This window comes from Dermacentor albipictus, chromosome 4, assembly GCF_038994185.2.
Source record: "Dermacentor albipictus isolate Rhodes 1998 colony chromosome 4, USDA_Dalb.pri_finalv2, whole genome shotgun sequence".
In the NCBI taxonomy this organism is placed as follows: Eukaryota; Metazoa; Arthropoda; class Arachnida; order Ixodida; family Ixodidae; genus Dermacentor; species Dermacentor albipictus.
The window spans coordinates 108,135,229-108,157,050 of record NC_091824.1 but is presented as its reverse complement, the minus strand read 5'-3'; the positions used below and the strand labels follow the sequence as shown (position 1 = coordinate 108,157,050).

At 45.9% G+C, this 21,822-nt stretch overlaps 2 protein-coding genes and 1 non-coding gene across 4 annotated transcripts in view; 2 read left to right on the top strand and 1 right to left on the bottom strand.

The window, feature by feature from the left end:
* The window catches only part of LOC139059238 (serine proteinase stubble-like), a 63,670-nt gene extending 54,458 nt beyond the window's left edge, over window positions 1–9,212 (top strand). For both annotated transcript variants that reach the window (XM_070537383.1, XM_070537384.1), the window contains exons 9-10: window positions 1,219–1,358; window positions 8,680–9,212. In XM_070537383.1, the coding sequence (XP_070393484.1) occupies window positions 1,219–1,358; window positions 8,680–8,841 (302 nt within the window). In that variant the 3' untranslated portion in view covers window positions 8,842–9,212. The remainder of the gene's footprint in view (window positions 1–1,218; window positions 1,359–8,679) is intronic.
* A 4,827-nt stretch (window positions 9,213–14,039) lies between these two features.
* LOC139059237 (uncharacterized) overlaps window positions 14,040–21,822 on the bottom strand; it is a 53,099-nt gene continuing 45,316 nt past the window's right edge. Inside the window, exons 17-18 of the mRNA XM_070537382.1 lie at window positions 20,316–20,435; window positions 14,040–14,421 (exon numbers count right to left, since the gene is read on the bottom strand). Coding sequence (XP_070393483.1) covers window positions 14,242–14,421; window positions 20,316–20,435 — 300 coding nt within the window. The 3' untranslated portion in view covers window positions 14,040–14,241. The remainder of the gene's footprint in view (window positions 14,422–20,315; window positions 20,436–21,822) is intronic.
* TRNAV-CAC (transfer RNA valine (anticodon CAC)) lies at window positions 17,505–17,577 on the top strand. The gene has a single exon. It is a non-coding gene; the product is annotated as a tRNA-Val (tRNA).

Below are 21,822 nucleotides of genomic sequence, written 5' to 3'. Positions count from 1 at the left end.
AAGCACGCAGTGTCATAGATAATGTTTTCCCTTAAAATTGACAGCGTCGATGAGATCAAGTTGAAATGGTTTATGTGCACTTACAACACACGCATAAGCATTGACCGAACGTGGTGCCAGGGCACTCTGCAGCATTTTGCGGGTAAAATGGGCTCTGACAATTGGTCGCTTCACAAACAGATGCTTCTCTCACAGTACTGCAAGTGTTGAGGACAAATGCAGCCTGCATAGCAGCGACGCGAAGGTATTTCAGAACATAACTAGGGCATAATAGATGACGCACACCAAAGTATAAATAGCCATTGTGTTGGATATTAAGGGAACCCGGCGTCATTCTTATGGGACACAGGTGCAGGATATCGATTTACAACATACCCCTTACGCTTAATGAACAGTTACACATCGCTGGCTGTTTAGCAGGGTTTTACCAGTGCCAAGATACAGCACAATTCCAGGTCAAACCTCTACAAAAGATGCAATAAGTTAACAACACCAGGAAACGCGCTAAATGTTGGTCTGTAATTGTTCAACGTGGTTGGCACTTGTCATTTCTTCCTTGAAGTTCTGCACAGAAACTAAGATTTGTTCGCGAGAAAACACTTTTCGTGCACTGTGTGCAAAGCCTTCGATGAATACCAACGCCACGCGCGCCTACCATCCGAACGAGAAAAGCAAATTACTGGCAAATAAAAAATGAGGGCCATCGTTCGCCTTGCAACGACCGTAGCTGTACAGGACAATCATTACAGGCGATGCGTTCGCAAGACTTCACGTGAGTAGCACCGAACGTGCCGATGTCTATACGGGCGACAGCCTTCCCAGAACCGAGCTACGGACAGCATGCTTGGCATGTTTAGAAGTTAGCACTGTGCCAAGAATGCCGACGCTCGAAGACGCCGACGCGCCCGGACGCTATATATAGTGACGCGAAATCTTGTAAAATTGAAAGTATCAGCAGAAAGTTATCGTCAGAGAATACGGCCCTTGACGCTGCGTGAGAAAGCTACACAGCTGCGGCTGGAGAGACAGCGAAGTTGTACTAAATGCGCACATAACAAACACCATGTGGCCGAAATATGTTGCAAGGAAACCACAGCGCCGGTGATTTTTCATTCGCGCCCTCATAGAAAGCATCCACCGATCGCGACTGTATTTGCGAAAATGTCCTCAATCTACAAAAGTAGGGCGCGATGCATCAGCGTCTCCATACGTTTGCAGGCGGGTCAAACAGCGGCACCCTGCAGCAGGTGTCGTTTCCGATCTGGCACAACGAGGACTGCGACCGGCGCTACGTGCAGCCCATCACGCGGGGATTCCTCTGCGCCGGCTACATCGAGGGAGGCAAGGACGCCTGTCAGGTATGCACTCGCATGCAAACGATGTAACAGCGCGGACAAACAAGAGCAGGGACGGGACAATGATAACACGAACACAAAATGTAATAGTTCCGCTTTTGCTGGCGTTGCTCGTACGACGGAGAAGTGGCGAGGGTGCACTCGGCCCCAGTCATCAGCAGCGTCCAGCTGATGCGGTTCTCCGTTTGACTCGCACCTCCAATGGCGGATCCATATGTAAGGGACCTGGGGGCCCGGACATTCCATGATACATTAGCGTTACATGAGTTACGCAATTCAAGAACTGAATTGAAGAAATGTACGCTTGGCTTTGCCATCGTACAGATCGAAGCCTGCATGCATAGTCATCTGAACTGACCATCAATTTCTGAATACGACACGTCGCCGTTTGTTTTTTTCGGGCATACATATCTTACGGTGAGCTTTCAGTCATGCAGAAGCGGCCATGTAAAACGGTTTCGTATTTCCGCTATAGGTTCTTGCCAAACGCTTTCTACTGAATCAATTGTATTTCCTTTGGGATTTACCACTGATACTTGTTCACAGACATGGTCATGACTTGGAATTCTTGCGCTTTAATAACCAAAATGGAGCGAACAGAAAGTCCCCTTACGTTCTCTATTTGTTCACCGTCCGACAGGTTCAGGTGCAACATCAAACCTTGTTATGGCTATCAGTATACATGTATATGCTTCGTTCTTCGGGTAACTCTACCACTTCACTTTCTCCCTTTAAATACAAAAATACTTCCTGTTGAAACTAATTCGTCAGTCAGTGAAACAAATTGTGAAGTCAAATTCGAGGGACTACTTCTGTGCCGTGGTCAACAAACTGACGTCTTTGTCCACGTGCCGACACCGTAGATCACTGTGTTATAGACTGCAGAATGCTGTACTTTTTGTGGGACATTCTCCATTGAACGATTAACAAGCACCTACATATCACATCATACACAATTTGGTTTCTGCCGCTTGAGAAACCGGCGGTCCTCCATGTCACATGTTCATGTTGCACCATACAATCTCTGGAGGTCTAGGGTGTGTGATCGACATGTCGAAAGCCCGCTTTCTACTAGGTCTTTTTTTAGTGTAACATCAGCTTATGTAATGAGTGTGTATACAGTAGCTTCCTCCGGACTGGCTGCACTTATCTGACGCATCTTCTTGTCTACCTAAATTTCCAGTGCGTGTGTGGCGATGACATCTCCGTACATCATATTCACAGTTTCATTTACATGTAATAAAAAAAAGAACAATGGTTTCAGTGGTGTAGTCGTTACCCCGTTCACCTCACATGCGCAAGATCTCCGATTAGATCCCGGGCGGCAAGACCATATATCCTTTTCTTCTTGCAGTCGCTGGTTGTCAAGAATTCGTGGTTAAGTTTTATCTTAGAAACCACGTCCAATGACTATTACCTGTGTGAAACAGTATAACCATCCAAGGGATAAGCCCTGGCTATGCGACCGACTGAGAGAGGCGTTTCACGTGCTGGTTTCCATGGTGCAGCGATTATCACGTGCGTCTCACACGCGCAAGGTCCCCGGTTCAATGACGGGCGGAAACATCTTTCTTTTTTATTACTTTTATTAAAGTTTTTCCAATCCAATCTTTCTTTTTTATTCTTGCGGTCGCTATTTGTCGTGAATTCATGGTTAAGTTTTATCTTAGAAACCACCCCTGTGTCTGTCCACTTAAAACGTACGAGGATTGGCTGCTCAAAGAAAACAGAGTATAATGCTTATCGCCTAATGACGGATCGGGCAATAGATGTGTTAGCCATCCAGGAAAAAAAAAATGCCGGAGAAGTAGATACCGTGAGCATGGTGCAGCGTTTCACGTCACGGTATTACGCCATAGTCAGCCTTACAAATCGTGCGTCAGCTCGACATGTGCTTTTTGTTAAAATATTGTCGGGACTTGTTATGCGGGAGTTACAGTTGGAAAGTCAATTAGTGTGCGACGTTCGGTACGCCAAGGTTGCCCACTCAGCCCTCTCCTTTTCTGTGTGTGTATTGAAACACTGTGTCGCTCCATATTGCAGAATGGCGCCATTCATGGTTTTCGCCTGCACGCGTCGGAGGTTAAACTCTTGGCGCATGTAGATGACGTAGCTCTGTTATGCGACAACAAAGAAGGCGTCATTGAAGCGGTTAAACAATTTAGTGATATCTCTGCAAGTACTGTGCATTGTGGAAAGTGCCTGTGGTTTTGGCACGGAGAATGGCCTTCAACCCCAGATGCTTTTGCAAACATTGGGTGGGAAACTAGCCCCTTGAACTCTACAAAGATATTGATCAGTACGGGCAACAACAAGTAAAAGATGAGCCTGAGAAGGTGGACAGATGGAAAGTGGCTAATCTGTCCATCTTCGCCAGAGCAACAGTATGTAGCTGGTTCTTTATCAGTAAGATTTGAAACCCAATGCAGGTGTCATACTGTTCTCGCTTAAACATTCACAAATTTCACCGCATATCTGCAGTGTTTGTGTGGTCCTCGAGTTGGGAGAGGTGTAGTCGAACGAACCTGTTCAAGCGCGTCAAAGATGGGAGAGTAGGTCTTGGACACCTTTTTGTACGTTAGCTCTTTAACAGATTTACATTTTACATTACATTACATTTTTAGGCGATAGCTCTTTAACAGATTTACATTACAGCGACCATTTCTTGCCCACTGTATGTCAGATGAGAATGAACAAAGCGCTACCGGATTTTATTGTTGCGACAAACAGCAGTACCGGAACCCTTACTCGCTTTTATAAAAGTTGACATTTTTGAAAGGAATATCTTAGTTCTGTCCAATGAAAAAAAAAAAGATGTATAGGGACGTGTGCGATATTAAATTTCCTGTGCCTTTATATAGATCCCTTTACAGTGGTAGCCATGGCCAGAATATGCTTAAAATGGTAAAGAGGGCAAATTTCACCTGGGGTTAAAACTTTCTTTTTCAAATATCATACAGGAACGCTTTCTGTAAAGACAGTATTGGGAGAATTTTCTTTTCTTTTTTGTACCGTGGAGAATTGTTTAATCTGTAAACAACCCGAGACCCCAGATCATGTTTTCCTGCATTGTGGGGAAGGAGTGCATTTTCGGGATGTTTTACAGAGGACAGTTAAAAAAGAACTCCCGCTAGATCCCCACGGCATCAGGTATCTAGCTATAGAAAACGACGATGGGCTTCCGATGGGCTTCCCCACAGCCTATGGCGCTCCAGAATGGCTGGGTATTACTGTGACCCAGAAGCACGACCGGCGTCTATGTACTTTCGAGAAAGTATAAACGCCTATCTGCGGGCGCAAAAAACGCAAGAATGCCCCCCGGAATGGTTGTCTAGGTTAGAACACTGGAAAAAAAAACTAAGAGAAATTTGATGTGATTGCAACCATACCGGTCGGTAGATGTTACACATGCGTTTCACATGCTTGCTCTATGAGTGAACTTGCAAATGAACCGATAAAGAAAAAAAAAAGAAACTGTCCGTGGTGAGCGGCTATCACGTGCCCCTTACACGCGCTTTTTTTTTTATTCTTGTGATCGCTGTTTGTCATGAATTCGTGGTTAACTTATATATTAGAAACCACGTCCACTCATTATTTCCTGTGTGACGCTGTATACGCGTCCAACGTATAACCCCTGGCTTGGTAACCGACTGAGAGAGGGGTTTCATTGCTGGTTTCCGTGGTGTATTAGGTATCATGTGCCTGCCGTGGTTGCTCAGTGGTTATGGTGTTGGGCTGCTGAGCACGAGGTCGCGGGATCGAATCCCGGCCACTGCGGCCGCATTTCGATAGGGGCGAAATGCGAAAGCACCCGTGTACTTACATTTAGGTGCACGTTAAAGAATCCCAGGTGGTCGAAGTTTCCGGAGTCCTCCACTACGGCGTGCCTCATATTCAGAAAGTGGTTTCGGTACGAAAAAAAAATGTAAAAATTGTAGTTATCATGTGCTCCTCAGACGCGCAAGGTGCATGGCCCAATCCTCCAAATAACTCCTCGCTATGAGAATTTCGAACAGTTGCAGATCAAGGATTCATCTAAGCATAATCGCGAAACGAGGTAAAGGGTAAAAGCGCTACAATTAACACGACAAAGTTTAGCGTTGTTCACGAGAGGCATATGCAAACTGACATTCGGCTTAGAGCTACTTTGAAAATTCTGCTCCTATTAGACTAGATCTCTTAGTATGCGAGTCTGCGACCTTATCTGCAACCTCGTAATAGGTGATACAGATGACAGACACCATAATGAGACCTTTTCCTGATTTAGAATGATTCTGTCCAATGAACAATGGTTTAGACTAGTTCGACTTAAAGTAAAGCTTCTGGTAGAAGGTAAAGAAAAACGCAGTGCAATCCTGATCGGTTTAATACAATGTTTGTTACTTATTACTTTTTAGAGCTGGGAATTTATTGCAAAGTTTATCCCAGTTAATCGGAACCCTTCATTCGTTTAACTAATCAATTAATCGGGCTTGTGCATTTACATGGGCTAATAAAAGCACAAGCGGTTATTAATCTTAGCATACTTTCTTGAAAAAACAAACCAGGCTATTTCAATTGATGTTTGCCTTTGATATCACGTTAGTGACACTTTGCTTGATTGGACGTAGATTTATCAAGCTTATCAACAGACTTAGAAGTAATCGTAAGCCGAGCTGCGGTGTGGGCTATCGCTTCACCATTTATCCTGCTAGCTTGGCGTGCGGCGCTCGTGGACGGTGCTTGTCCCGATAGACTCAGCGGTGCTGTCTAGATCAAAAAATTGTAGCTCAGTCTGTCGTTCCCAACCTTGCTGCTGAGTAAGCGAAGCGGGGACAACATTGCCAACGGTAGCTTCATTTTCTTTATACGACCTCAATAGAGAAATCGCGACCAAGTAATTTATTCACGGATAAAAGTTAATCGAACAATCTAATCAGAACGTTAATTAGTCAGTTTGCCCAGCCCCACTATATATAAAATGTGACAGTCGGAAATACTTTCATAGGGAAACGCAAAACTGCTCCGAATGTATTGCGTTTAAGAGAAAGCAGCGAAGTTCCACAGTATTTGAGCGTTCCTGCACTTGCGATTTAAGCGCCCAAATATGTCACAAAATCTGTAGACGATCACTCTATTTCGAAAGTGATGCACAAACCAGCCCAGTTTAGTACACGCAAACTCTAAGCTAACAGCACTGCAGGTAATTCAACAGCATAAACAGCGGTGTCTTCATCCTCCAATGAGAATTTGGTAGAGCGTCTAAATCGACGAAAGCGTATTACACGCGCGAAGAGACCACGTATTCCGCCAGTCCAAATTCAGCGTAATTTTCGAAATCGAGGCAAAGTCAGGATGTCAAAATTGTGCTCTCTAAGCCTACCGCAAGTAACACTTTTCAGAGCTGCAATGTCTATTTGTAAATTTTGTCTGATAACGTATATACATCCGACATAAAGCTTCAGGGAAAGCTTTTTAGCTCAGGTACAACTTTGATACAAAAACACGTAAAACGCAGAAGCGTTCTTGTGAGACAACGGCTGGACCAATCTGAAAGAAATCCGCCGATTTCGAGAGAGAAAGGTGAATTCTAGTGACTGTAAGAAGCAGAATTTTGATTTAAAGCGTGATATATTCTTGACAAAAATCTCCGACCCCTCCCCCCCCCCAAAAAAAAAAGAAAAGAGAGAAGAAGAACAAATTTAAAGCACGGAGCTAACAAATCCGTAGCTCTGCGCCAAAACTAGGTAACGCAGGTTCTGTCAACTAGGTCTGCTAGAGCATCTAAGTTGGACAACCTTAATGTATGAATTGACAAGGCACGTGAACTTGTCACAGTGTTTGCTGATTTTGCCATAGTTAGTTTCACAAATTAGTTATATATTTCACAGCGTTGTAGATTCGCCAATTTTGCACACTTTATATTATTGCTGATTTTGCCATAGTTAGTTTAGCAACTTAGTGATATATTTCACAGCATTGTGATATCGCTTTTTATTGCTGAGTTAGAGAGCTGTAAACGTGATTCTTGAGTTTTTTTGACATTGCAATTTTCAACAATCTTAGTGAAAAAAAAATGACACCATGAATTTAGAATACACTTCGTACAGTCACTAAATTTTGGCTTTCCTTTTAAGCGCAATCGATTTAATAAAGATGGGAGCGTCGGTTACCGAGAAAAACGGTTGATCCTTTCCTATGTATTTATATAGGAAGCTCAGTATTAAAGCGTCCTATTAAAGACAGCGTTTTGTGAAGTTTATAATTTGTCTATGGACAGATAGCCTCACGTACTAAGTTTTGTTTTTGTTTTTGAGTTTTTGCTAACATAATCCACTGATATAATCAACTACTCGAAATTCTACGAATCACAAACGTATACCTAAGTAAATGACTATTTATCAAGACTCTCTATAGACGTCCAATGAATAAATGTATATCCTATAAAAACTTATAAAGAGCCAGAGAGTCTGGGGACAAGCCTCTAGACAATATTCTGTTGCCTATATAGAGACTCTGTAGGCTGTCCGAATCCACGTAAGGGTGGCGCCGCTAATACGGGTAGCTGCCATGAACATATTTTTTTTTTTTACATGTTCAAGTGTGCCTTGCATGTGTAGTAATCAAAAGTGTGGGTGTGTGCGGGGGGGGGGAGGGAAGGGAGGGAACAAAAAGAGCTATGGCTAGATAGCACGTTTTGACAAGGAGGCTTATCTTCGCCAGGGACCTGCCGAAGTTCTCCCGTTCCTTGTTGCCTTGTTGCTTGTTCATCTCTTGTCCGCCCACTGTTTACTACTTAAAGCCTTGGTCTTCCTGGTGAACCTCTTTCTCGTTCTGATCTTGCATATTGTCACGTTGTGGTGACAGTGGAGAACAGGGCAGCTCCACACTGCGAATCACGAATCTATTCTTGCGAACGTATGCCCAAAAATAATCAAGTGTCACTAAACGCGCGACGATAGCGGCGAGCACAGTCGTCGGTCAACGAGATATTAAAACCACTGCTCAACTGCGTAGCCTATTTATAGATATGACTCATTGTGCATTCCAGCGTAATTGCTGGTGCCAGCGTGTGTTCCAGGATGTGCACCACTATTCACATCGCGCACACAATTCGACAAGACAAGATTATTGGCCAATCCCCCATAGTGGGTATGCGCCAGTGTATGGGAGACAAGACAAGATTCTTTCGTTACGGAATCGACAACATTCAGAAATGCTCCGAAACACGTGACGCGTCTCTGTCACAGTGGTTAGCCGGCGAAAAACACGGCCACCGGACAAAAAAAACAAAATACAATGTGCGCGTGTAAACACATGGCGTGTCTTGCGCGCCCACTCGCAGGGTGACTCCGGGAGCCCGCTGATGGTGCGCGACCGGGACCGTCACTGGGTCGTCGTGGGCGTGGTCTCGTTCGGGAGCCGATGCGCGGCCGCCGGCTTTCCGGGCGTCTACACCAGGGTCAGCGAGTACGTCGACTGGATACGACGCAACAGCCGGCCCTGACCACCGACGGCCGCGGTGCCTCTTCCCGCCGCGCGGCGGCCTCTTTAGACCAGTTTCCCGTCACATGCGCCTCCCGTCGACACAACCACGCACCTGCCGACGTGCGGCGTGTCGCAAGAAGAGAAGGCTGTGTCGTCGGCTGTGTTCCGTATAACGTGTTACAGAGGAGTGGCCGCACACACACTGCTGCGGATTCGCTCGTCCTCTCAGCGCAAACGCCGCCCAATGATGCATCGCGCGGCAGGTGTGATCTCCGGCGTCCCGCCGGTTGTGTCGAAAAGCCCGGTTCACGCGGAGAGCAGTGGGTACGTTGCCCATCGCGGCGCATCCGTCAATAAAAACGGCGCACGAAAATTTGCGTGCACCGTGGACGCGCGAGTAAGACTACTATCTTTGCATATAGTGATGGCCCGCGACTGGTTCTTCACGCTTGCTAGGTCTGCGGTTCCCTTATTTAAATTTGGTTGGTGACGTCCTTCTCGAGCACTATGGGCAATAATTAGAGAGCTTTAGTGGCGAGAAATTTCTGCATCACCCGCACGCATGTATAAGGCAATCTTCTGCATTTTTAGCAAGTACATTTTACTGAATTTGTCATATGCATCAAGACGTTTTTTGAGTGGCAAGACCCTGTGGCTAAAACACCTCTATTTACGAAGGTTTGCCGATGACGGCGCGTGATAGCATCGATTTCGAGCACGCGTGCAACGCCATACGCAGACTTATTTGGCTGCTATGACAACCGTGAGATAATGACTGCAGCAATACACAAGGAGAAATCAGCCGCGATGGTGGCACCGCAGGCCTTAGTACATCATATTCTTTAATGAATAAGCCATAAATAACAAATTCGAGATTATACGTAAGAGAGTGCGCTAAATAAGCGGGTAAAGTAGTCGGACACTACGTTTTACTGAAGCAGGGTTTGGGTACGGGATAGTTGGTATTCCATTGCAAACTTGACTATACAGCGCGTACAAAGGCAAAAAGGACCGAAAGAGTACGACGACAAGCGCTTGTCGTCGTTCTTTCGGTCCTTTTGTATATGTACACACTGTAGCCAAGTTTGCTAGGTTTTAACCGCAACTACAACGAAGCTCTGTCACCTGATTTCCCATTGTGCACAGTTGATCTCAAGGCACAATGATGACAATACCACCGCCTTCTTTGTGCCGCGTCACGGTTGATGCGCAGCCCCGTAATGGAATTCATGGAGGGGAAGGGCCAAATAAGTCGTTATAGGAGCAACTTGACAGCTGCAAATACGAAGTTAATGTTATAATGTAACTGAATGGCATTGCTGCGGTTATTCTGCTGGACAAGTAATTTTGTCCGCGCTGTGCGGCCGACGTAATGGTTATGGAGGCAAGCCTGATGCGCCGTCTAGAGGTTCCAAAAAGTCAGGCAAGAACTTTATATCCATTAGAAAAACCACAGCGTCAACATCAGGTATAGTAGATATCCATGCTTGAATGCGCACCGGGAGAACGGTGAAAATGATGGTACGAGTGCGACGATGAAGCACAAGGCTATAGCGGAATTACAGCTAAGAGGTCGTAACGATGGTCTCTACTTTCACGTTGCACTATAGTGTTACTTTACAAATAATATTGCGTGAAGGGCAACATTGCAATTGCTAAGTGAAAGTAATGAAGCTAATTTTAAGATATTTTTAAATTCAGACAGGGAATGGGCCTCTTCATGCAGCGCTGAACGAAACTTTTTAAGCACGCAGCCTTGGCTGCATCCGACGGCCCACTGGAGCTTACAAGCCTCTGAATTTACTGAATAGCAAGATGTCAGCAAGCCCAAATGCGTTTCTCTTAAAGATTCTCAGTAAATTAGGCTACACATTGCGGTGAAAGGCGCGCGTCGGAAAATCTCACTTCGAACTTTCAGGACGGCCAACTTTGCACGCGTTATTCTTCAGTGTAAACGTGAACTGCTTTGCAACGCCCGCAGCGTCCGTTATCGTACGTTATCGTATTTCAACATAAAAAGCAGCCTGAATAACAATACGAATAGCCTAAAGACGACACTGATGCTGGCGTTATACCATGTACATTGAGATGTAAGCAGTGATATATTCAAGAAGTTAGTCTCAACCTTGCTAGCTACTGTAAAGGAATCGACATTTGGGCAAGTTGATACTCGTTGAACATCTTGAAAGGAGGTGCGCAAGACGACAAAAACAATGCAGGAAACCTAACACATAATCCATCGGGACAAAACAAAAAGAATAAAAACGAAAAGAAATTAAATGCTGCTCTTTCGCCATAGTAATATCAATACTTTCATGCCTCTTAATAATTATCACTTGACATTATCGCATTGACAGCACCTTCACGGAGGCAACCAAAATTTCCTTCCGATAATGTGAAACTTCCCCCTCGCAGAAGCAAAACAAATCGTTATGTTCCCAGCTAGGACGTGCCACGCTGAGCCTATGTCGGCTGGTGCGTGCGTGCGTGTGTTTAACCAGAATGCGCGGGTGAGCGGACCAGTGCTCGGGCAACCGGATATACAATGAGGCATGCCCCCAAACAGCTTGGCGCGATGCTACAGTAAATGCCATGTACTAAGTGACTCCACGACACCGTTCGCGTCCAGATAGAGTTTCAAGTCGCACTACAACAGCGCCCATCATCCTCGTACCTAGATTAGTGTTGAGCCTTTCATGCAAGAAAGACTCGTTTGAGAGTCAGCATGGCCGTAGTTGTCGCCTACGGTTGTGTGAAATGCCCGATGGAGATTCCGGCTTAGCACCATGCTTCCGCGATGGTCAAATCCATGGCGTCGGATTGCCTACTCGAGCCTTGAGCGCTGAAGTGCGCACGCATATTAGCTTTAATATCGGGAACGCACATTTCCACTCCTGCGAGTGTGCTCTCAGACAATGCCTTTCAGCACCGCGCGGTGACATTCTGTAGCTTCTGCAATACTGTTGTCCAAGGATGTCGCTACTGCAGATTCTCTCTGGCAAAGTTACAGGTCTCTCCTCTTGAGCAGTTCTTGCTAATTTCCTGTGTCGAATTTTACAAACTCAAGCCTCTTAGAATGACCGAAGCTTACCATGTTCGACAGAAAGGCTACGGAAAGCAGTCACGGGTCAACTGCTCCACAGTTCCAAATTATGTAGCATTCCCGTCACAAATCCCATAGCGGGACATGATTTGCATCGTCTATGAATGAGGCTACAGGCTGTAATTTGGACTTTAATACGCAAGGTTGCGGCTGAAATTTTGCAACCGAACAATATTCGTTGCCTTCAACGGATACGCTTTCTCCTCATGCCAACTGGATAAAAGGTAAGTTTCGTGCCATACGTTCTCTATACGCCTTGCAGTGGTAGCAACAAACAGCGCTGAAAAGAAGTTTATACGTGAAACAGTGGAAACAAAGTACTGCCACTTACAATTGTTGTCTAAATCTAATTTAATAGACATAATGCTATGGTCATTCGCTAATTTTCACCGCTGCGACTACAGCCACTTTTATTTCTTACATGAATGTCTCCTTAAGTGAGAAAGCTTATACCTCTAAAAGGCACTTACAGAGCACTACGTACGATTCGGTCATACTGAAAAAAAAACAGAAGAATGAAACTCCTATATAAAGTACCTTATAACAGAGAACAAAGTACAATCGTCAAGGTTGGCAAGCGCTTCAATATTATTCACTAACCTCACAAAGAGTTTCGTCAAACTAGGCCACTAAATAAATGGTATATCACGCATGACGTGCTTCATTAAATATGCAAATTTTGCGTCAATGTTTAGTATTTTCAAAAGTAAGAACCATTGCCGCAACCTGAGACTGCTAATTGCCATGTTGGATTCCATAAGTACTGTCCTCACGCTGCAGTACTCACAAACAAGGAATGAAAGATTTGTGAGCATGCATTGACTGAAACAAAGCGAATAAAGGTTATTAGTCTTGAGCGCATCACTGCGATCGTTCTGGGTTAACGCATATGCAGAACATCTGGCATATAGCTATGTTAGGTCACGCTGATCACGTGCGCCAACGCCCTAGTCGATACACAATGTGTCAGTGCATCCTAATCAAAATTTGAGTTGCCGCAGAGGGTTCAGAAGATATCAGAGTTTCACGTTTGTTTCACATGGGTCTCGTGCGTTTCCAATTGCCTGATTACGGTACTGTTCTTGGAGAATGTTTGCCATAATGTGGATTACGGTCGCAGCACACGCTGCACGACAAACGTAACTGGCAGAGCAGCCACGCATCAAGGACAGACACATTGTGCCCACACGTTCATCGCACGCGCGCAAGTGTGCGGAAGTGCTGCACATGTCCTCATTCTTGTAGGCTCCATCATTGTAGGCCCAAGCGCAAGTTACTTATTGAACTAGATGAATTGCTCAAAGTAAAATGCGACAGAAAACTCGTAAAGTACCCCTTACACACAACCTGCAGACATGATAAGCATCGGATTGTATTTCGAATATACGAGAAAGCATAATTCTGTTACGCGGCAACTCAAACCTCTTTTCCGGCTGCCGCTTGAGGTCTGTCTGAGTGGCGGCGGCCGCTAGGTTGCGGTATCGTTTTTTCGGTAAGCACAAACCGAAAAATCCCGACCAGCAGCTTCCCCGTAAAAGCAATCACATGCCGCTGAAAATCCGCCACTAAACCAATGTTAGACAATAGTGGCAGTGACAGAGCCACCACTTCACCGCAGTTTGCAAATTCTGTGTAGTTTGCAATGGGCGTGCTTCAGCGTTAGTTGACCACACACGTCGCTGGTGCTAGGCTTCTGCGAGGCTCCTCGAAATATGACGTTTCGCTTGATCTCACCGATATTCACGCATACCTCCGCGAAACCTTATCTCGGAGTACATACATTGACCCGGGGAAGCGAGAGATCACAGGTGTCATGTTAAGAGGCAAAAAGACAGTGGCATAGATTAGTCAGAGAATGGGTGCATAGTTAATGTCTCATATTTGAGATTAAGAGTTAGAAAATGGTGTTGGGCGGGTCATTGAGTGCGCCGAGCCGATAGGTGTAAGGGAAACGCTGTCGAGGACGGCAGACGATGGCGTTGAGACGAAAATATTAAATTTGCATGCACGTATGTGTTTGGGAAGGGTCTTCGTCCTGAAGCGGTCATTAAATAGGGTGATGACGATGACAGTGGCCCTACGCAAAAAGATCGTGAGCGCCACTACGTCAGCGGTCAGTAGGAGGCGTATTTTATACAACGCGAATCACAGCAGAGCACATTCAACAACGCATTTTCTTGCCGGCGCGGTAAACGATCAAAAGTGCAAGCAGACAAACAAGGACAAAACAAACAGCGATACAGTAAAACCATGAATAAATAAAAACGTGCAACGGGCTCGTCACGGCGTACAGTCCAGCTCCTTAGTACGTCGCGTTCACAAATGTCCGTGACGGAGTCTCAGCTGGAGCATGAGTTCGCGCTGCGCATCCAAGACGCCCACTTCCTTCTTCACGGCCTCGATCCTCGAGTAACGGCCTTCCTCGCAGTCATCCGTGTCGTCGCACTGAACATCGAACATGGAGACACACATACCGTGCGGGTCCAGCTGGCGTATCTGCAGGGTTCGCAGTGTGCGCAGTATTGGAAAAATCAGACGCGTTTCACGAGATGAGGAATGGCGGCCAAAACCACGATCTGATAATGACGCACGCCGTAGTGGGAACTCCGGATTAATTTTGACCACCTGAGGTACATTAAAGGGACGCGAAAACATCGAAACAGTAAATGAGTTAAGATAGATAAAGTATGCTTTATAAGTCCACTTCCGTTAACTACAAAGTAAAAGGTTGATTGGTATGTGCGGAAATAAAGTCCAAAGTTCAACTTTTTGAATTTCGCGCCATTAGCTCCGCGCCGGTAAGCCAGCGTGACGAAATGAATTCTAATCTATCTGTATAAGGCACGGCATGCACAATTGCGCACGTCGAGATAGTGAATAAAATGCAAAATCAGTGATAAGAATAACCCCAATTAATTATAATTAAGACACTTGTCATAGTTGAGTTGAGTTGTTGCAGGCTACTGGTGGGATTAGCCTTGCAGTTGCAGAGCTCAAAAATCAGGCACTGTCCGACCTTCTGCGAGTTTTGTTTGAAGTCCTGCGTTCATATGTTCAAGTGATGCAGAATCATAGAACCTGGGCTGCAAGCTCGAATACTAGGCGCAAGCTGTTCTAATAAAATGAGTGGTAAGTAAGACGGCTGGGGGAATTTGCTCTCGGTGTCAGTATGCAGTCAAAGAGAGGGTTCCCTTCTTTCATTGCTCTGCACAATGCTTTACGTCAAGCATATTATCCAAGTGGCTAGACGGCTTTCTTCCAAGCATGTGCTAGACATGAAATAGTTAATGTTCATATCTGAAGTTCCAGTACAATGTTATCGCACAGAATCCACATTATCACTGAAGATAAAAGAAAAAAGATTAATGTGTTCTCCTGGCGTGCGATTTTCATGATTGTGAAGATTCTAGAAATGTGATCAAACGAACGGGTACACGAGGATAGTGTTAGTCCGAGCTGGCGGCACACATTCGACTGGTCGCCTTCGAGAACTCTAAGAACTCTTCGAGAACTCTGCTGACATTCGGCAGGTCGAAATCGCGCATTCAGTACACATTCACCCGGCACATTCAGAGCATCGCGCGGAACGAGCTCAGAGCGGCCGGAGGCGCTGAAATCTTCAACCTGGGAGCGCGACCGACATCGGACAGATACTCGACCACGTGCACGGCTATACTCTCATTACTGCGAGAGCAGCTGGCGCGTTAAGCTGGGACAGCTTTTCTCTGGTTCTAATCTCGAGAGGGCTCCGCGTCGCTGCAAACCGAGTTGAAGCACGGCACGAACCAGTCAAACGAATCATAAGTTCTTAATGAACACAATATTATATCCCCGCACGAAGCGGTATAATATTTGAGGCAGCTGGGGCACTGCGAAAGCTTTTTTTTTAATACTTGCTGAGCTCAGTTTATGGCTCCTTTAGAGCACGATGTAGCCAGTCTTTAGCGATAGAACATTCACAGAGCCCGAGCACAGGCCGTCAAGATCCGTGACGTCATGGTGACCTCGTGCGGGAAGCTCAGCGCGACGTCGCCACCGGTCCTTCGTATTTATGTCTTTTCTGATATATGAAGCCTCGATCCTTCCACGATGAGAAGGGCTTTTTGTGATATTAGAAGACTAAGTTACTACTACAGCACAACTTAGTTTTGTCTTTATTGTGTCCCTCTAAAGTGCACGTAAGTTAAAGTGCACGAGCGTTCTTGCCTTTTGTCGCTACGGAAATGCGGCCGCCGTGGCCGGATTCCAACACGCGCCTTATTTTTATAGAGCTCCGCATGCAGCGTAACGCCGTAGCCACTAAGCTATACCGCGGCGGGTGCAATCAAAAGTTGCGCAAGCCGGTCGCTAAAATATAGTTTATTGAGTACCCTTGTGCTTTGGTATATTGCGAGAATTGCGAATGTTAGAGCACTAGAATGAAGAAATCCCCGTGATGTGCGCCGCGAGTAAAGTTGTTAGTTGAATAGAATAGCATTTAAACTGTGAAATGCTTATTTGTGAGGCGCTTACTTATGAAGAGCTGCTTATCGTGGCAGGTATTCATACCAAAAACCACCATCTGATCATGTTTCATCTGTTTTTTTTTTATTTTTTCGTTCATTTCACTCCCATCGGATAGCTGCCGCGCGGCCGGTACCGAGCACTCAACCTAGTGCTTGCCAGCACATCTCCACAGCCACAGTCCTACCTCGGTGCACGGATAATTGAATAAAACACGAAGGACTACTCCGGCCAACCTGAGAGTAAATGATAGCCTATATGGGGGGCTTATAAAGCGAGCAGTTTTCTTCGTTTCTTTCGCCCTTCACGCGTGGCAGGCGGTCGGACTTTCACCGCCGATGCAAAGACGCCGATGCAAAGACGCCGATGCGAAGAGCGCGTGCTCTGGCGCATTCGAGTAAGCGAGTTGCGAAGAGCGTTGGTCGCTGAACCATGGCTGAACGCCAACCGAATTTTCCGAGACAAGCCTGATGTCGCGCGCCAGCTTTGTGGCGTCTGAAGGTGGGAGCGCTCGCACAGGACAGCGCCAGGACAACCCTCCTTTTCTGTTCCGCCACCCTCTACCCCTGTGGCGGCGGTGGCCCAAAGGGCTCCGACGGGAGAGGAGGCTGGCAGTCACTTTCCACGCCGGCGCTCGCATCGACACTCATATCACGCAGCGGCCTATACATACAGCCACCTATACTGCCCCCTACGGACGAGCTGGTTGACGGCTCTATTTTATAACGAATCACACGATGAAAAAACTCCAGCGCTAACGCATTCACGCCATTACACGCATCAATCTTTTATTACAGCCGATAGCTTTCTGGAAGCGCTCGGCTATTCGCTTACATCGACAATCGTTCTCAGTGGCTTCATCGGAATTTTTTTTTAAATATTAGATCTTGTTGCACAGTAATATCTTCTGCTTCTATATTACACCTTACGCTATTACCGATGGCTTTAAAGAGAAAAAAAAAAGAGGTGTGCGCCGACCACGCTTTCTGTTCTGCGTCTGCTAGACGCTTTGCTAAAGAAAGCTTCGTCGGATCCCCGAACTTGGCACGGGATCAGGAGAAACGGCAACCATCCCCGTTTCCGTGGTGTAGCGGTTATCACGTGCGCCTCACACGCGCAAGGTCCCCGGTTCGATCCCGGGCGGAAACAATTTTTTTTCTTTTTTTTTCCCTTGCGCATGACATAACGAGCTTGCCTGTTGCCGAACGGCTAGTGAAACCGTCGAGAGAGATCGTGTACTGAGTATGGACACGAATTAGGCTACCTTGCGAATATGTATACAACTTCCGCCTATCGCAAGTAAATAAGAAATAGTGTAAAAATTTGGAGGGCACTTAAGCTTCGCCTTTAAGAGTGGAACGCGATAGCATTCAAAGATCCCTCGACTGCTTCTCACGCTTCCGGACAACTGCCGCGTATGCCTAACCGTAATGGAGACGCTGGCGGCGAAACCGATGCACGAAGGCAAGCTTTCTGGTAGAAACACGCCCTCTGGCGTGGGCCGATCTTCTGATACTGTTTCGCGCTTGCAACATTTCAGTCTGAGAAGATTTAACATAAAAGGCATGTCCTGCCGGTGTTTTGTTTTGTGGCATTTGCCTGCGGGCAAACATTCCCAAAATTCCGAGGAATATAACTTTGTAAAGTATGAAAGACAAGGTATGAGCAACTATAGTCGGATACAACTTTAGAAAAAAGGGGCGTTTACTCCTCTAAAGCAGATACACACGAGCCTCCACCAATGGGCGCGCACTCTAGACTGACGTCACGAGCCGGACGGTCAGTGACCCTGCCAATGGAGAAGATGGCCGCCCGCGCATCGAACTGGGCCGAAGAGAGTCAATCGTGTGCGTCTGCTCCTCGTCAGAGTGAATTCCCAAGCTGTTTGTGGTGGTCTACAATGCCGGGAATATTACTGTGAGCTTATGATGGGCCATTTGTGCCGCGTGTGTTTGTTCTGAGCTGTAATCCGACGACGAATGATTGCAGCGAGCATCGCTGACGCTGCGCTACGCTTCGTCTGAAAACAGGATTCCGCGGCGTGTTTGTTCCACGATGTTTTGTTTTGCACCAAAGTGAGGTTACGATGAGGAAAGTTTGCCAAAATATGGTGCCTACTGTTAGCGGCGGGTGTGTTCGAGTACTGTGTTGCTAGATAAGAAACAGAAAAACATAACGTGTTAAGGAACGAAAAACAGAAAACTATCACATTCTTGAATATAAGTTTGTGAAAACACACAAAAAATATTAATCTTATGCTATATAAAACCAATAATATCTATTTAATATGATGAATGAAGCATTTTTATACATTTCCTACCTCGACAGTCTTCCTGTCCCAGGTTTGCAATGGTTTCGATAAATACATTGCTTTTTTATGTCCTTGTTAAATAGCAATTCATTCATTTTAAGCTCGGAAAATAGTAAATGTGCCGTGGACATGTAGACAGGCGCAAAAGCCATGCAGGGCTGGTCTTTCTACTTTCGCCTCTGGCAATGCAGCTAAAGAAGCAGTCGCGACGCGTAGTGTTGTAGAAGGCAGATGGTTATTTTGGTCTCGCGATCCGGCATGTGCTGTAGAATTTCAATCACGAGAGCTCTACCAAAACAGTCATCAAAATACAAAAGTATTTATTTATAGCGAGAATTTCGCGTTTTAGAAGCACGGTTTTTTGAGCGAGACTATTTTAGTCGCGGAGGCAGTCGCCTGTCGCGCTTCGGTCACCTGAGCGGGGCCTCCCTTTTTTTCTAAAGTTGTACCCGACTATAGGTATGAGCAACTTTAGTGATAGAAAAACAACTTGAGTATGCGTGGTTCTGAATTATTTTCTTGGCGGCGGATGCCGACGTCTTATGCCAAGACTGGATTTTCTGCGACATGGGGCCCTTAATGCTACGCGTTAAAAAATATCAGTACTGCACACTTAGACATTTAGCACCTTCCAAAACAACGACGACAGCAACACCTACTAAGGTAAATAATAATAATAATAATAATAATAATAATAATAATAATAATAATAATAATAATAATAATAATAATAATAATAATAACAATAATAATAATAATAATAATAATAATATCTTAGGACAAAGAAGGCGAAGAAGGGAGAAAGAAATGAAGCGTAACGGGTAGGAGAAGAGCAAAAAAAAAAAAAAGCCGAAGTTTCACCCGGAAGGCGAAGCATCGATTCCGATAGCAAGTTATTAGCTAGGCGAAGTGAGTATAGTAGTTTTATCGGTCGTATAAACTCGTAAACATTCGCATACCAACCAAATTAACAAGCATGGTGCCACGCGCGCACAAGCAAACGTGCTCATCTCACTCGATGACCGCGCACACTCGCTGACAAAACGCTGGAGTACGAGAGCGCGGCAGCAGCTGCGAGCGAATTGAATGTCGTGCGACCCCTCGCTTCAACGCAAACTAATCGGCGAGAACACAGCGCACACGAAGCTATCGGCACTCGGCGCGCTTTCTCCCCATCGCAGATCGCTTTCGAGACAGGGCCCGCGCGGCCGCACCATACGCAGCCACCGCCGGAGTAGAACGCCCCCCGCCCTCTGTGCCTTGCGCGCGATAGAAGACAGCGCGCTTCCTCCCAGCTTTCCTCCCTTGAGCGCGCGAGATCGAGCCACCACGTCGACTCACCCTTGCACGCTCTCACTTGTACAAACAGCATACGGCGTGCGGTCACAACGTTATCGCACTTGGACTTTACACGGAATCTCACGGCGAGGCCGATGGCGATGGCGGAAATGCGCCTGGATTGTCAATATAATTGCTATCGCAATAAAAAGAAAAACAAGAAACGAGAAGCGATCTGCAGAAGCTTTTGTATGCAGCTCGGGGTGCCGACAGCAGTAGGCACTTCGTCGTAGTTTACCTTATCAAGCAGAGTTGCGGTGGTGTCGTAGGCGTAGTAGATGCTGCCGTCAGCAGACACGATGGACATGCCGTCGGCTTTACTATGCTCCGTGTCCATCTCGGAGATGCGGTCGCATGACTGCGTTAACGAGCGAGAAATGAACGGTGAACATGAGTGCGTTTGTGTGTGCACATTGGACACTCGTTGGCCGCTCACCGTCTAAAAAAACAGCGATAGATATGATCGAAGAAGTTATATGAATGCGTACAACTAGAAATTGTCCTCACAACATCGACAAGGCGTAAAGGCAGCAATCGCGCGGGTTGTCTATACCACGCTGAAGAGTTTAGTTTCAGTCAGTACAGGTGATGACATTCCACAAACCGGTTGGCTCTCAGTATGTGCATTAGACTGTTCTAATAGAGCGTGTGATTAACGGTTTACGAAACAGTGTGCAACCATAGCGAGTGTGAAGTGCGCGTGCGCTTTTTACACGATACATTATTGTGTACGCAAAAGCGTGCGTGCGCCACACTATACGATCGCTTACTGCCTGTTTACCATCACACACTAGTTAACGTACTAGTGTGTGATGTACAGTGAGGCCTGTGAACCCATTCTCCTAGCGCCAAAGCTTCCGTACACTATATATATAGACCCAAGGTGGCTTCAATACAATGTATTTAATAGATGTCTCACATTAACACACCGCAGTCACACTGCCGACTAAATAGAGTTCCAAGAATATTCGAGTGATGTGAGTAGCGAAGGCAACAATGTTGATTAATGGTGATTATTGGTGACCAATGGTCCATATAGCTTCCGTATACACTTAATCTCGGTTTGAGCCAAGTTAACGGTCAGCTAAGTACTGCTCAGCCGCGTTTATTAGCGCCTTGTCATGCGTGACGAGCACGTCGACCCAGCGCTCTCCGTACGGGTTCATCCCAACTGCCTTGAGGAACGCCCCACCAGCTTCCGTTTAGTTCAACGCGATAGTCGAAGTTCTACTCCAGCGAGCCGACTCGGCCTCCTCCTGCCGTGTTTACGTATGTATATTGCCTGCAAGAGAGTAACGCACAGAACAAGCAAGCGGGCAGGTTCCGCGTGGCTTATTGTGAAATAGGCGCTGAAATGAGAAATTCTTTCGTTCGCGGTAATCATTCTCCATCGCAGTAGTTCATTCTCCAAAGTGGTAGTTCGGGCTGGTTGGTCTGTCATACTGAGATAATATTATTACTAGCGCTAAAAGGACCAGGACGGAACTAAGATTCTTATATTCTTCTATACCTCCTTGTCTTTTTAACGCTATGTTGTATAGCTGCACAGATAGATACAATCTATGAATATATACAATACCCTTGCTGATTTTCTCCCTGTGTTACAGTTCACCCTTTCCTCAACCTTATCAACACTAGCAAATTTAATTTCACTAGCCTATTGAATATCCACTCTTGCGCACGAATAGTTCTGTGAATAACCATCTTGATTTGTATTGCCATACGTAGTTAAAACGACGTTTTCT